The 13808-nt window shown below is 43.3% G+C and overlaps 2 protein-coding genes across 4 annotated transcripts in view; both read left to right on the forward strand.

Moving 5' to 3' along the window:
- The window catches only part of kif1b (kinesin family member 1B), a 66299-nt gene extending 63220 nt beyond the window's left edge, over nucleotides 1–3079 (forward strand). For all 3 annotated transcript variants that reach the window (XM_047040323.1, XM_047040322.1, XM_047040324.1), the window contains one exon: nucleotides 236–3079. In XM_047040323.1, the coding sequence (XP_046896279.1) occupies nucleotides 236–278 (43 nt within the window). In that variant the 3' untranslated portion in view covers nucleotides 279–3079. The remainder of the gene's footprint in view (nucleotides 1–235) is intronic.
- A 1656-nt stretch (nucleotides 3080–4735) lies between these two features.
- Nucleotides 4736–11946, forward strand: LOC124480934 (6-phosphogluconate dehydrogenase, decarboxylating). Its single transcript, XM_047040611.1, has 12 exons — nucleotides 4736–4867; nucleotides 5331–5406; nucleotides 5541–5720; nucleotides 5985–6050; nucleotides 6151–6269; nucleotides 6671–6875; nucleotides 7168–7357; nucleotides 9003–9133; nucleotides 9379–9512; nucleotides 10360–10459; nucleotides 10819–10941; nucleotides 11324–11946. The coding sequence occupies exons 1-12, from the start codon at nucleotides 4860–4862 to the stop codon at nucleotides 11441–11443; spliced, it is 1452 nt and encodes a 483-aa protein (XP_046896567.1). The 5' UTR covers nucleotides 4736–4859; the 3' UTR covers nucleotides 11444–11946.
- The last annotated feature ends 1862 nt before the right edge of the window (nucleotides 11947–13808 follow it).

Here is a 13808-nt window from a genome sequence, read left to right on the forward strand (position 1 = left end):
GTCACCGTTAGGAAACTGTTTGCTTAGTAGGAAAGTGTGTGGATTTGTAGTTATTCGTGATTTGAGATTTGTTGTCTAATGTCTGTAGGGTCACTTAGCCTTTTATGAAGCTCTTGCAACAACAACAACAACAACATTACAGTTTTAGCTAAGAGAGTATCCAGATATTATAGAGGTTTTTAGATACGCATCGTTCACTTTTGTTTATTTGTTGTTTGTTTGTGTGTACCCTCAGGTCAAAGTTGGCGAGGAGGCGTTCGGGCCTGATGAAGAACTGATGACTTCACCTGCGTCACCAGCGAAACCTCTGTCCTGTTCTTCTGACTAGCCTTCGAACATACCAAGTGTTAATACTTATTAACCATTGTGATTCTTGATGGTTTTCTCTTGTACGTAGATCTGTGGCTTAAGTCTCCTGCTCCAGCAACTAAAAGTTTCAGTCCCTGAAATCCTGCTTTCCCCCCCCCACTGTAGGCCCTCTGCTACACCCCAGATGTCCCCCCCCCTCTCTCTCCCTCTCCCCACATCTCTATCCCCTGGCCCTCCGTGTTTTCGTTCAGACTTCTGTTTGATCCTCTGTTATTGCTTCGTTGTCATTCCCAGACTCTCCCTGAACTAGTAGCATGTTGTAATAGTCTACTTGTGTGTGCACGATTCTTCTGAAACACATTCTGACCCACTCGTCTTTTGATTTCCCCCCCACTTATCGTCTGTGAAGATTGTCTCTTATATATCAGTGTTATCGGTCTGACGGGAGGAGTTCGATTTTTACTTGCCCGCATGAAAACTGCAGCAGACTCGGGAGACGACCAAGTTTTTGCTAACTTACGAAAATAAAAACGACAAGTAGGCTACACAAGGAAAGGAAAAGCCGCCAAACCTCATGTGAAATATCAATTAACTCCTACAGAAAGCTAGGCTGGTTTTAAAACTATTGCTGCTAGCAATATTACAGGTTTTTACGTTTTACGAGATTTTCCAGTGGGCCGACTTAACTTTCCCTGAAACAGTCCAGCCTTCTTGGCCCTCTCGTTCCTAGTGTAAAATACTAAACCGCAAAAACAAGAACAGACTGTCAAGATCCCTTGCCTTTCAAAAACCACTTTGTTGCGACATTTGAGAAACACAATTATTATAGTGTTTACTTCCCTGTATATGACCTCTGTATATACACCAATCCAAATTTACACATCACCATTGGTCGTTCTGATATCAGAAATCTGTTTTGGCGGAAAAATAGGCAAAATTTTCCCCAGGAGATGCGCTTTCACGATACAGTACTGAAAAGCAGAGCGGTTCTCACAAAAAAATGTATTTTAAAAGAATCCCTCTGCCAGTTTAGCTGTTCTGCTCCTCTCAGTCTCTGATTGGATGGAGCAGAAAAGACCTTGTCACCAGAAGAGAGGGAGAAGGATGACAGACAGTAATACTGTGGAGAGGATGTCGTTTGTACATAATGTTCCAAGATAAGTGTCAGGCGCTTCTCTCATTAAGGATTTAAGACATTCCTGTCAGCTCTTCGTGCTATTCTCACGTGGCCCGTTAGGGGTCGTCTCATATCTGCAGAGGACCTCGGCCTGGACCAGGCCTTGTGTCTGCCATCACCTTCCAAAAGTAAATGAACTGAAGACATAACATACTGTACACAGAAGGAACCAAGGGAAGGAAGCAAGGGAATGAAGTAGGGTAGTAGTCAACCTTGGTCCAGATGCTTGGTGAAGGCTACAGCGTGTTAGCTGTAGGCCTCTTATTTCTGGTCTATTCCCCTTTTTCATGAAAAACCATCAGGTACTATCTATCTACAAGTTCAATACTGTAGTCAAGAGGGGACTGGTGCACGGCAGAATTACCCTTGTTGTTTTTTTTTTTTTGCATTCTTGAATTTAAACCTCTAAACTCTTAACTGTTCACATAAGTTATTCATTTTTTTTTTTTCCATAACTGTTGATTATTTTATACTATGCGGTCATCATACAGCGGAGCTTGATGTGAAATGGAACGAGGGCCTTTATTTTGCGGTTTTATTCAGCAATGTTTAAGTTGACCATTGATTTGCACAGGTACAGACATAACTATAGCAAGGCTAGGGCAGACCAGACATCTGACTTCATGATTGATCGGATGTTAGCATCTTCGGTTAGAATTATGAGAATATAGTATTGATATGAAAGCACGTGTTTTCAAAGCGTAGACACTGGTTCTTAATATGTGTGGCGTTTGGGAGTATCTGCTAAGGTTTTCTTGATATGACTAGAATGAAAGGGATAAAATATGCTCTGAGGTTTTTTAAATATTATTTGTGGAAAATATTTGCTGTGTACATCATTGGGTCAACTGTGGTCATATAGCCAGAGCCAAAAAGAAAATGCCTGGCAACAGGTAGCTCTGTCTCTACGATTGGTTTGATAGTGAAGAAAGAAGAAATGTAATTGGGCATTAGGAAACTCTGGCCAACCAACCAGCAGAATGCCCACAATGCATTAGAAGGACATGTCCTGGGTGTGTAGAGACGGGCACCATGGTGGTTAAACCCTTTGGGAGTTTAGAGGCTAATTGTTTACTGCCTCTTAAACAAAAAGAAAAGGAAAATCTCTTTTAAAGAGGTTTGTCAAAAGATACTGTTGCCGTAGACATGGTGGGATTTGCTTGGAGATATCATGATTTGCAACTTTCTCTTTGAGCAAACGGGAGCACCTTAGATATGCCCTGTCCTCAGGTCAATCTGCCTGTAGGGACTAACTCAACGTTTGCAATTGGATTGTTACCTTCCAGAGAAGTTGCAGTTTAAGATTTCTTATTAGAATTCCCTGTAAACAGATAACCAGTCTTCTCCAAGATTACAGAGCCGCTTCTATGCAGCGATCAAAGTTCGAAGTTTGCCTCGCTTTAACTTTACAGCATTGGACAATGACATGTATGAACTGATATTAACGTATTGGTATGATTATCTGTCAGAGCAGAGATTTTCCCCTTGACCACTAATCTGTTATTTTGGATCGTTGTATTTATTCTTTGCAATGTATATATTAGTTTGCAGCTCTTTGCACATAATAAAAAATGGTATAACTAACTGATCAAATAAAGTCTGCTCAATATTTCAGTTTCTCACAAAAAGTCAAATGAAACCAAATGAAGGCGTGCAGCATTTGTGAGCTGAGAAAGTTTGAATAGAATGTTGAATGTAGGATCAGGATTTTGCTGTGTTAAAATTTTTACATCATTTTAAAGGAGGAAAAAAACAACTAAAATCGAGTCTGTTATACTGCTGCTCAGTTAATGGACTACTTTAGAGCTTCCTTCTTATAGAGAGTGGTTTGAATTTGGTTAGCTTTTAATCTCAAAACGTAGGCTTCAGTACCAATAATAGCTATCCTTCAGACGTACATCATCATTAATGATTGTTACGGTTGAACTTTCTGAGTTACTTTTGTTTCATTTCTAATATCAGGGAGTATATTTAAAAAGTAGTTATATACGCTAAGACATCACAAATTAGTTATATCATTGTTTCTGCGGATGTCTTCACCTCAATGCTTTCCCACGCTGCCTTCTCAACAGAACTAGCCGTGACATGTTAAATCTTCCCTTCTCAGAAGACTACATTCGCTTTACTAACGTTCTCTCTGGTTTTGTTCGCTCAAACAAAAACAAAAAAAGTCAAACCAAGACATTAACACTGTACATTATTTGTCAGATTGGCTTCATTTTCATACTTATTTTGTAAATATCTGTGTTGAATGGGGCTTGAATTAAAATGTAAATATGTTTCCTGTATTTGTAATAATTATAATCCATTCGCTGTATAGCTTAGATGTGTCCTGCAGATATCCTAATTCTGTGTATGGTAATCTTGCACCATTGAACTGTTTAGTGAATGAGGTAACAATAAAGTATGACCCGTGCATTAGCAGAATAAACAGTCCGCTTGGCCCCTCCTTTACCACACACAGACACGCACACACACATTCATTTTCAATCAGTTAAAGGTAGTTTTTTGATGGGAAATGTAATTTACAATCATTTGAAGAAGTTGTCACAACTAGTTTTAGGACTTTCATGGTGGTCCTTGAAGTCAGATTCAAAGAGAATTATTGGCTACTTTTTTACAATATTAATAGCCTACCGTTGGAAGTGAACAATTTGAGATCAACGACCTTTTAGGGGGTTTATATGAAAAATTATTTTCAATTTATCATAATCCTACACTACGATCTCATACAATTAATATATAAGTGCAGGTCCTTCAGCATTAATGTCTGAACAATTACTTCTTATACCCAAATAACATGATCAATCACGACTGTTACCACATAATGAGTTATAGAAATTTTTTTACATATAACTTTTAAGTTGATAAACGTCATCATATTGTATTCCCCTTTGTTTAAATCAAGGGCTATGCAAGTATAATGAACCTATATTAAACAAGAATTGCATTTGTTATTTAAAGAATATCAGACCGTCATTATGACAATAACTGAACCAATCAGCATGTTGTTTCCTGTGTAACTTCGGGTTTGAGTCTAAATGTAGCAACCGTTCACAGCAATCAATATCCATCAACATGTTTGGAAGCAGCCTTTGTGGGTGTGTAACGACGCAATAAGATTGACGGGGGCCTTGTACCAATCACATGTTCGATATCTCTGCTCAGTTTTTTTGGACCAATGAAATCTAGAGAAGCGCATGGGCTTGAGCTCATTGACGTCACCTGATAGAAAGCGCTTGTACTCGTGAACGGGAGGTCTCCTCCTCTTTAAGTTGGGAACGAGGAAGTACCGAGGAAATTACAAGAAAAGTGCATTGGTGTGCAGCTGCTTCTGTCTGTTGAAATATCTACACCTAACCTTACCAAAACCATGGCTCAGTAAGTATTGCAATTTACTTATATTCTCTGCGAAAGAAATTGTCCGTAATCGATCCATGCATTGCCAAATGGATGATAATCTCAGTTAATTCTTAGAGTTTTAGCTAGCTTCATCCCTAGCTATATCTGTCCCATTGGTCAAGCTAGATTGTGGTGTAGCTAGCCGGTTTGTTGGCTAAAGTGGTTGACATTTAGTGAACACGATATATTAATGGACCAATGGTTGCCTCGAGTGGTCAGCCACACTACCTAGCCATCTGACATTGAATGGGTGTCTCGTGAAATCAACTGGCCTTGACTGGTACAGTTGAAAGCACATTGTTGCAAAGCAGTGGGATCGCTGGGATATTCAGCGATATAACAAATTCCCCAGTATTTACTGGACGTAGTTACTTCCTCCTCAGTCTAAAACCAGATGTCCCAATGTGATTAGTTTCAAATATGATTAAATGTCCTTTTTCAGAGCAGACATTGCGTTGATTGGCTTGGCCGTAATGGGCCAGAACATCGTTCTGAACATGAACGACCATGGCTTTGTGGTGAGTCTTGCAGTGGGCACACGTAGACCTTAAAAGTTCTAGTTTGTATCTTTACCCATTAATCAGATTTAGATCTTCCTCACTCACCACCACCGGTAGTCTACAATTGTTTATGTCCGGTATTTTTTACGCAGGTCTGCGCGTACAACCGGACCGTGTCTAAGGTGCACGACTTCCTGAAGAATGAGGCGAAAGGGACCAAGGTGATCGGAGCAGAGTCCCTGGAGGACATGGTGTCCAAACTGAAGAAGCCCAGAAGGATTATTCTGCTGGTCAAGGCTGGCCAGGCTGTAGATGACTTCATTGACAAGTTGGTGAGTAGCAGTTGTAGTAGTTAATGGTAGCATTTGTTGTGGTAGTAGTACTTTTTGTAGTAGAAGTAGTGTTAGTGGTAGTATTATCATTATTAGTGGTAGTTGTTGTATCATTTTTTTGAAGTGGTAGACATTGCATAAGCAGCAATAGAAAACTGCATAGTCATGATGAGTTTGGTGAATGTACCCATAAAATCTTAAATGCTACTGAATTGGATGTGATTGAGGTAAAATGTAACTTTTTTCTTCTGTATTATTTGACAGGTGCCTCTTCTTGAAGCTGGCGACATCATCATTGATGGTGGTAACTCTGAATACAGAGACACAACAGTGAGTTCATAGAAGATTGGATGTTTGTGAGGACATGGTTAACTTCAGTTTCAGGAGAGTGTCCTCTTACACGAGTGTGTGTGTGTGTGTGTGTGTGTAGCGGAGATGCCAGAGCATGAAGGACAAGAAACTCCTGTTTGTGGGCAGTGGGGTCAGTGGAGGGGAGGAAGGGGCTCGCTACGGACCCTCCCTGATGCCCGGAGGACACAAAGAGGCCTGGTAAGTTCCAGTACTCGAGGGACGAGTTCTAGAACCCTGAGGAAGAGTTCTAGAACCCTGAGGACGAGTTCTAGAACTCTGGGGATGAGTTCTAGAACCCTGGGGACGAGTTCTAGAACCCTGAGGACGAGTTCTAGAACCCTGGGGATGAGTTCCGGAACCCTGGGGACGAGTTCTAGAACTCTAGGGTCTTGTATGATATGGAGAACTGCTGAGGCCTAGAGAATAGATACACTAAAACTCTATCAAGACAGAGCTCCAATAGTTCATTTACATTTAGTCATTTGGCAGACGCTCTCATCCAGAGCGACTTACAGTAAGTACAGGGACATTCCCCCTTACTTAGATTGTTTAGAACTGCCGTTAGGTCTTACCATGTCTTGTTACATATCCTCATGCAGGCCACACATCAAGGACATCTTCCAGAGCATCGCGGCCAAGGTCGGAACCGGGGAGCCCTGCTGTGACTGGGTGGGAGACGAGGGCGCCGGCCACTTTGTGAAGATGGTCCACAACGGCATCGAGTACGGAGACATGCAGCTGATCTGTGAGGCCTACCACCTGATGAAGGATGTCCTGGGCATGGACCACGATGAGATGGCTCAGGTCAGTTTCCTCAACAACAGCCTGGTGGATTAGCTTTGTCTATGAGGCTATGGACTCACCCTGGCAGTCCAAAACAAGCTGGATTTCCATTCATTCAGACTAACTGAAACAGGGTGAATCATAAACACGCCTATGTTTGTGAGTGACTAGCGCAGTATTCTTGTGACATCATAACCCATGCTTGTACTATGCTAAGATTATTCCTAGATGAATCACCGTACTCATTACCGGGATCGCTGGGATTTTCAGCAATCTAGCATTTCCCCTCGTTATTTCCTGGTTTCCCCCGCAGGCTTTCAACGAGTGGAACAAGACTGAGTTGGACTCCTTCCTGATCGAGATCACAGCCAACATTCTCAAGTTCAGAGACGCAGACGGAACACACCTGCTGCCCAAGATCCGGGACAGCGCCGGGCAGAAGGGGACGGGGAAGTGGACGGCCATCTCAGCCCTGGAGTACGGCACGCCCGTCACTCTGATCGGTGAGATGGAGCGAGGCCACAGTAGGGCTGTACACGCAACCCTGGAGAGATGCCCTCCTGTAGGGTTACACTCCAACCCTGCTCCTGGAGAAATACCTCTAGCAGGGTTGAAGTGTAACCCTAGAGGAGGGTATCTCTCCAGGAGCAGGGTTGGTGTAGGGGGATGTGTGTAGCGCTGGGGGGTGGGTGTAGCACAGGGGGAAGTGTGTAGCGCTGGGGGGTGGGTGTAGCACAGGGGGATGTGTGTAGCGCTGGGGGGTGGGTGTAGCACAGGGAGGTGGGTGTAGCGCTGGGGGGTGGGTGTAGCACAGTGGGGTGGGTGTAGCGCAGGGGCAGAGCATTTTGACCACAGATAAAGAAGTCCCAAATCCCCTCTGTACCTTGCTTTGGATAAATGTGTCTGCTAATTTCATCAATAAATGAGTCATGGGTTAGCTACAAACGGAAGTTAGCCATGTTAGCATCGCCACAAGCATCAGTAGAGTGAACTCCCTTCAGGTGATCGTGGTGGAGGACGTGAGGCCCTGCGCTATAAGGAGCTTTTCACCTCCCCCTCTTCTTCAGTGACATAAGGGGGATTTTGAGGGCTGCTCTCTCCTGCTCTGGCACTTGCCTCTGGGTCATCAGTCACCCTGCTGTAGCTCTCTCCAGAGTCAGGTGGTGTAGAGTTATTCCAGGACAAAGCTGTCTGCAGTTTAAGACTCAAGAGTGAACACACCTAAACACACCTTCACCCAGCTAAAAACACCCGTGCGCATACACACACAGACAGAAGTATTACAGTCACTTTGTCTGAGAGTGAAGTCCTAGGCCTTATTCCCTGTCACTACGGCAACACGTCTGAAGATATTGAAATCTAGTAGTGTCAGACCAATGAGGAAGTTGAGCGGTTCTTCCTGTTTCAATGTGTGTGTGTGTGTGTGTATGTAGGAGCGGGCATCGGTACAATGGCCCTCATTGTGAAAAGGCCTTGTAATAGTGGAGCAGCAGGCCTGTACGTTGAGGTTGGATTTCAACCCTGAATAGAACAACATTCCACATCCCTATTGTCGCTTGGTTCAGTGAACTCTCTCTGTCTCTTTCTCTTGTCTCTTTCTCTTGTTCTGTCTCTCTTTCTCTATATCTCTGTATGTCTCACTTTCTCAACCTTGCATCACTTGGCTAGTGTGGTGATATTTAGCAAGTCATGCTTACCCAACCTCTTGTCACATCAGGATGTGAGCACAGTTTCTCTTGGCAAGCCCTGCTTTTACAACAGAGGTGAACCCAGCTGAGTCATCAGAACCCTGACCATTGTGTCATTGTGGCTGTGGTGTTTCACAGTCATAAGCACACGTTCATTAGAACAGTGATGACACACTGATTGTGAGTTCCTTGTGTTTCCGGAAACTGATGCGGCCTTGCTCTGACTAGTGCAGATGTAGACGTTTCAGTCCACTGCTAATGTCTACTCCAATTCACTCTCATCTCCTCTGCTTACTGTATATAATTGTGGGATAACAGCTGTTAGTGTATTTTAATGACATGCTAATGACAAGCTAACTCTCTCTCCCTCTCCCCTTCTTCTCTCTCTCTCTCACTCCTCTCTCCCTCCCTTCTCTCTTTTTGATTCTCCTTCCACCTCTTCCCCCGTCCCTCCTCCCAGGAGAGGCTGTCTTCGCCAGGTGTCTGTCCTCTCTGAAGGAGGAGAGGGTGGAGGCCAGCAGGACCCTCTCAGGGCCCCAGGGGACCAAGTTCAGCGGGAACAAAGCCAGCTTCCTGGAAGACATCAGAAAGGTAAGGCTGCTCATTCTGATTGGCCATGGAGAATATGTGGGGGACAAGCCACTGTCACTAGTCAAAATATAGGAGGAAATATATCAATATTTTGCTGAAACATGGTTTGTGCTTTCATTTTCCAGTTGAAAAATCTACAGCTTCCAGCTAAATCTACAGTTTGCGAGATGACGTGTTTATCAGAATGTCCTGTAAGACGGATGAAATGTTAGTGGTGAGCGTGCTCTCTCTCTGGTCCTGTCCAGGCGCTGTACGCCTCCAAGATCATCTCCTACGCCCAGGGCTTCATGCTGCTAAGGCAGGCTGCTAAGGAGTTCGGCTGGTCCCTGAACTACGGAGCCATCGCTCTGATGTGGAGAGGGGGCTGCATCATCCGCAGGTATATACAACTGACCTACACTGTGATCTTGTCTGACCCCTGTGTGTGTGTGGGGGGGGGATTGTGTCTGACCCTGGATCCCCTGTGTGTGTGCGTGCGTGTGTGGCTTTATGTCTGACCTATGACCCTAGCCCCTGGTGCAGGTTTACAGAGCTTCAAAGTCAACAGCTGTTTGTCATGTATGTCTGTGATGATGAAAATGGCCGACTCAATCCTCAATACCTTTACATGTCTAAACTCTTCTACAGGTCTTGTTACGACAAATATTTTTCGTCTTTTGATATCATAAGCAATGGATGATGGTGTCATTTGATCTGATTCAGCTGGAGTCTGTTATCAGACCTTGCCTGTTGTGCCACCTGACGTTGTGACACAGGGGAACACAAAGCCACAGGGAAGAGAAGATAAGGTTTACTGTGAAATCAGGCTGAGAAGTGCATGAAGAAATGTTTTCTCTCGGTTGCAACCTTGAGAGAAATGTTGCATAAACCTTCAGCAAACATTGTCACTTCATCGTGACTTTTCTCAAACGAACGTTGAGCAAGTTATGACCTGTTATACCTCAATGCTCTGATTCAGCACCCGAGTTCCCTTGTGTCAGATGAAACAGAGGTTCTTAAACATGGCTTGGCTTCTTCAACATCTCCCCCTTGGGCTCTGGATGTGTAGTACAACAATATTACCCAAATGCTGTCAAGACTAGGAGATTTTCTATTGTAGTACGCTGTATGGGGAAGATTTGTTTTTATTCTTCTTCAAAATGTTTCCTTCTTCCAATAGATATGACTACATCCATTTCTGGTGTAATAGGCACGGACCCTCACTAACAGGCTGTGTTCCTTTGCAGTGTGTTTTTGGGGAAGATCAAGGAGGCCTTCGACAGAGACTCTGAGCTGCAGAGCTTGCTCCTGGACAGCTTCTTCAGCAACGCCGTGCAGGACTGCCAGGTACAGGAAGTAGGAAGTGATGTCATGATACAGGAAGTAGGCAGTGATGCCAGGTAGCCTACAGGAAGTAGGGACTGATCTCAGGTGCAGTAAGGAGGAAGTTATATCATGATGTAGGAAGTGATGTCATGATGCAGGAAGTAGGAAGTGATGTCATGATACAGGAAGTAGGAAGTGATGCAGGCTCAACCCTCCCTGCCAGGCTGCCGAGACAGCAGCAGGGCTCATATTGTTTTGTTACTTTGGCCTATGCTGCAGTCTGACATAAAACATCAGAAGAAGTAGGCACTGGAGTGTATGCTTTGTGACTGTTGTCCAGTGTAGTATTATTCACCTGTGTGTGTGTGTTCCTGCTCCAGGACTCCTGGCGTAGGACGATCAGTACCGGGGTCCAGCAGGGCATCCCCATGCCTTGCTTCACCACCGCCCTCTCCTTCTATGATGGATACAGACACGGGATGCTCCCTGCCAACCTCCTGCAGGTACAGCACACTCACACACACACACACTCTCATTCATACACATGCCTAAACTCACTCTCATACAGGTAAACACACACACGCTCTCACGCCCGTTGTAAAGGGTTTAAGGCTGACTCCTGTGAATATATGTAAAGTGCATGAGATTAAAGCAAACTGCACGTGTTCCGGGTCAGCTAAGGTAGGTGTGTGTGGTGAGGGGCTAGGAGTCCATAAGACTGAGAGCTGAGTGGAACTAACACCTTCAACAAGCACCCATGCTTTCCTCTCACCTTGGAAGAGATTCTTGAAGGAGATACCTATTAATAATACTGTGCAACTGTAACACTGAGGTATTAATAATACTATGCTAACACTGGTGTGTGTGTGTCTCTCTCTCTCTCAGGCCCAAAGAGACTACTTTGGAGCCCACACGTACGAGTTGCTGTCTAACCCTGGCACGCACATCCACACCAACTGGACAGGCCACGGGGGAAACGTGTCTTCCTCATCCTACAACGCTTAAGGAGGTCACACACGCATGGCCAGTGATGCAACTACCTGCAGGATAAGATGTCTGTTCCACATTCCTTCTACACAAACAAGCCTAAATACTGAAGACTACTGTACCCAGCCCACATCCCAACACAAACAAAAAAACAAAAACGATAATGTATCTTAAACATTGAGAGAAAAAAAAAAAAAAAACTTTTCTTAAGTGTTATTTTAATTTGTATTTATGGTGAAGTGAAATGGTGATCATAGTAGTGTTTTAGTGTTGTAACCCCCCCCACTTTTATGAGGTAGTGGATATACGGTTGTTGGGCCTTAATCCACTGTCACAACAAACAGGTAAGCTGTGAAAGGCCCCGCCCTCACAGCAGAGGCCCGCCCTCACAACAGGGCCCACGAGACAACCGCCAGTTCCTCCAATCATGTTTGCTCCAGAGTTCAGAGTTAACCGTGGATTAAGGTTAACTATTGCACTGTACTGTATTAGGCTAAATAAAGACTTCAATCCCTTTTTAATGAGCTTTTGTGGTCCTTACTCCCCAGTGTCTCTGTAAACAGTATTCAGCAGAATGAAGTACTGACTGAGTAAAAGTAAAAAGTTGTCAGAAAAATAAATAGTGAAGTTAAGTACTGATACCAGAAAATGTACTTAAGTACAGTAACAAAATATTTGTACTCTGTTACTCATCATTTCTGCAACCGTGTAATAGTGTAATAACGACAAACAATGTAGTAACAGTTGAAGTGCTGACTAAACTCACTGATGTTAAAGAAGTATGGGCTCTGACATATACTAAAGTAAAAAGTATCCATTACTACTACTGGTTTTAGTGTTACGCTGGTAACTGGACCTGAACATGATTTTAGCTCAATCATTGATGTCAGGATCAGTTGGGGGCATTAGTTACTGCCCATGTCCACTAGATGGCCTTAAACTACATTATGGGTTGAATCGCAGATGCACTACATCGCTAGTCTATCAGTGATGCAATCAATCAATGGATTTTAGACGTTTACAGTTACCTTCCCTAGCAGCAAAAAATCTCATCTAGTGACTGGCAAAAGTCTTTGACTTTCTGCTACTATTGCTTGGCACTCTCTTTTTCGTTGTTGAGTAAAACCTATGCTGCTATTTCATAATGTTCTATGTTTCTGTTAAATGATGAATATAATCTATGCTTCTGTTAAATGATGAATATAATCCATCTTATGTTTAATAAAAAAAACAATCAATGCTTCAGATAAAATAAGTAATGATAATGATGAATTTATATTCCAAACATGATTGTGCACCAGGACGTGACAGTGGCTGAGAGAGAAGAGGGTCATTCTCAAGAGAATGTTTCCTTTCGTGAGAAGAGAATTGCGATAAGTCAGCGACCTAACAGGGAGGGGTGCACGGGGTTATATGATTTGCTGCAGAGAGTGTGGAAGTCAGAAGACTGTTCTCACAAGGGCCTTCGTCTTCTCTACTCTACGAAGCGAGACTGGTAATGTAAGTGCCGTTACATGTTGTGACTTGTGAACACTGTTATACTGTACAAATGCTCTAAGTTGATTGTTTGATTTCATCCTTTCAAATTGTTAATTAATATCTTTTGATTTTAGGTGGTTCCGACAAAAGGGGTCAGGTCGGAAGCATTGGTTGATTAACGCAACCAATGTAACAAGAGAGGGTAACATTTCTGTGTAAATTGTGGGGTGTGCTTGCTTCGGTTGCAGATGGGTGCCTTTTTTTTTTACTTAAATTGTACAAGTCATGCCTATTTGGGTAAATAATTTTAAAAAGTATGTATTAGCCTACTTATTATTTATGAAAATTACATAGATGAAAAGGTTTACATTTGTTGCTGCTCATTTACACTCATTTACACCAAATAATATAGTTTGTAGTGGTGTAGTGGTCTTTACAGAAGTGGGTATACTCTTAATTTTGCAATTTTTTATTAGCAGCCCATACAGCAATCAGTAACTGAGCCTCTGGCTAATGTAGTTTCGCGAGGACGTTTGCATTTGTAAAAGGAAATTGTTGTTTGAATGGCTCGCTTCATCTTACCTGTTGATTAAACATTGTTTAATGCTTGTTGTGGGCGGCAGGGACGGACTGGGAGTAAAAATAGGTTCTGGACTTTGATCCAGACAGGTCCACCAGAATGTGCCCGTGTGCGCCACCACAGCTGGAATGCTGATGCATGTAGGCCTGGATGGGTGTCAGGGTTGCCAACTTTAAAAAAAAACCTTGGCGTGAGATATTTGATAACTCCGTCTTATTTTGACTAAATTAACTATTGATGTCCCTGCCAAAGCTGATATCAAACTTGTGTCCCTGACCTGTTGTATAGGGGGTTAAGCAAGGGGAGTTTCTACAGCCTGGTGTT

The sequence above is a fragment of the Hypomesus transpacificus genome, chromosome 18 (genome assembly GCF_021917145.1).
Source record: "Hypomesus transpacificus isolate Combined female chromosome 18, fHypTra1, whole genome shotgun sequence".
NCBI classification, from domain to species: Eukaryota; Metazoa; Chordata; class Actinopteri; order Osmeriformes; family Osmeridae; genus Hypomesus; species Hypomesus transpacificus.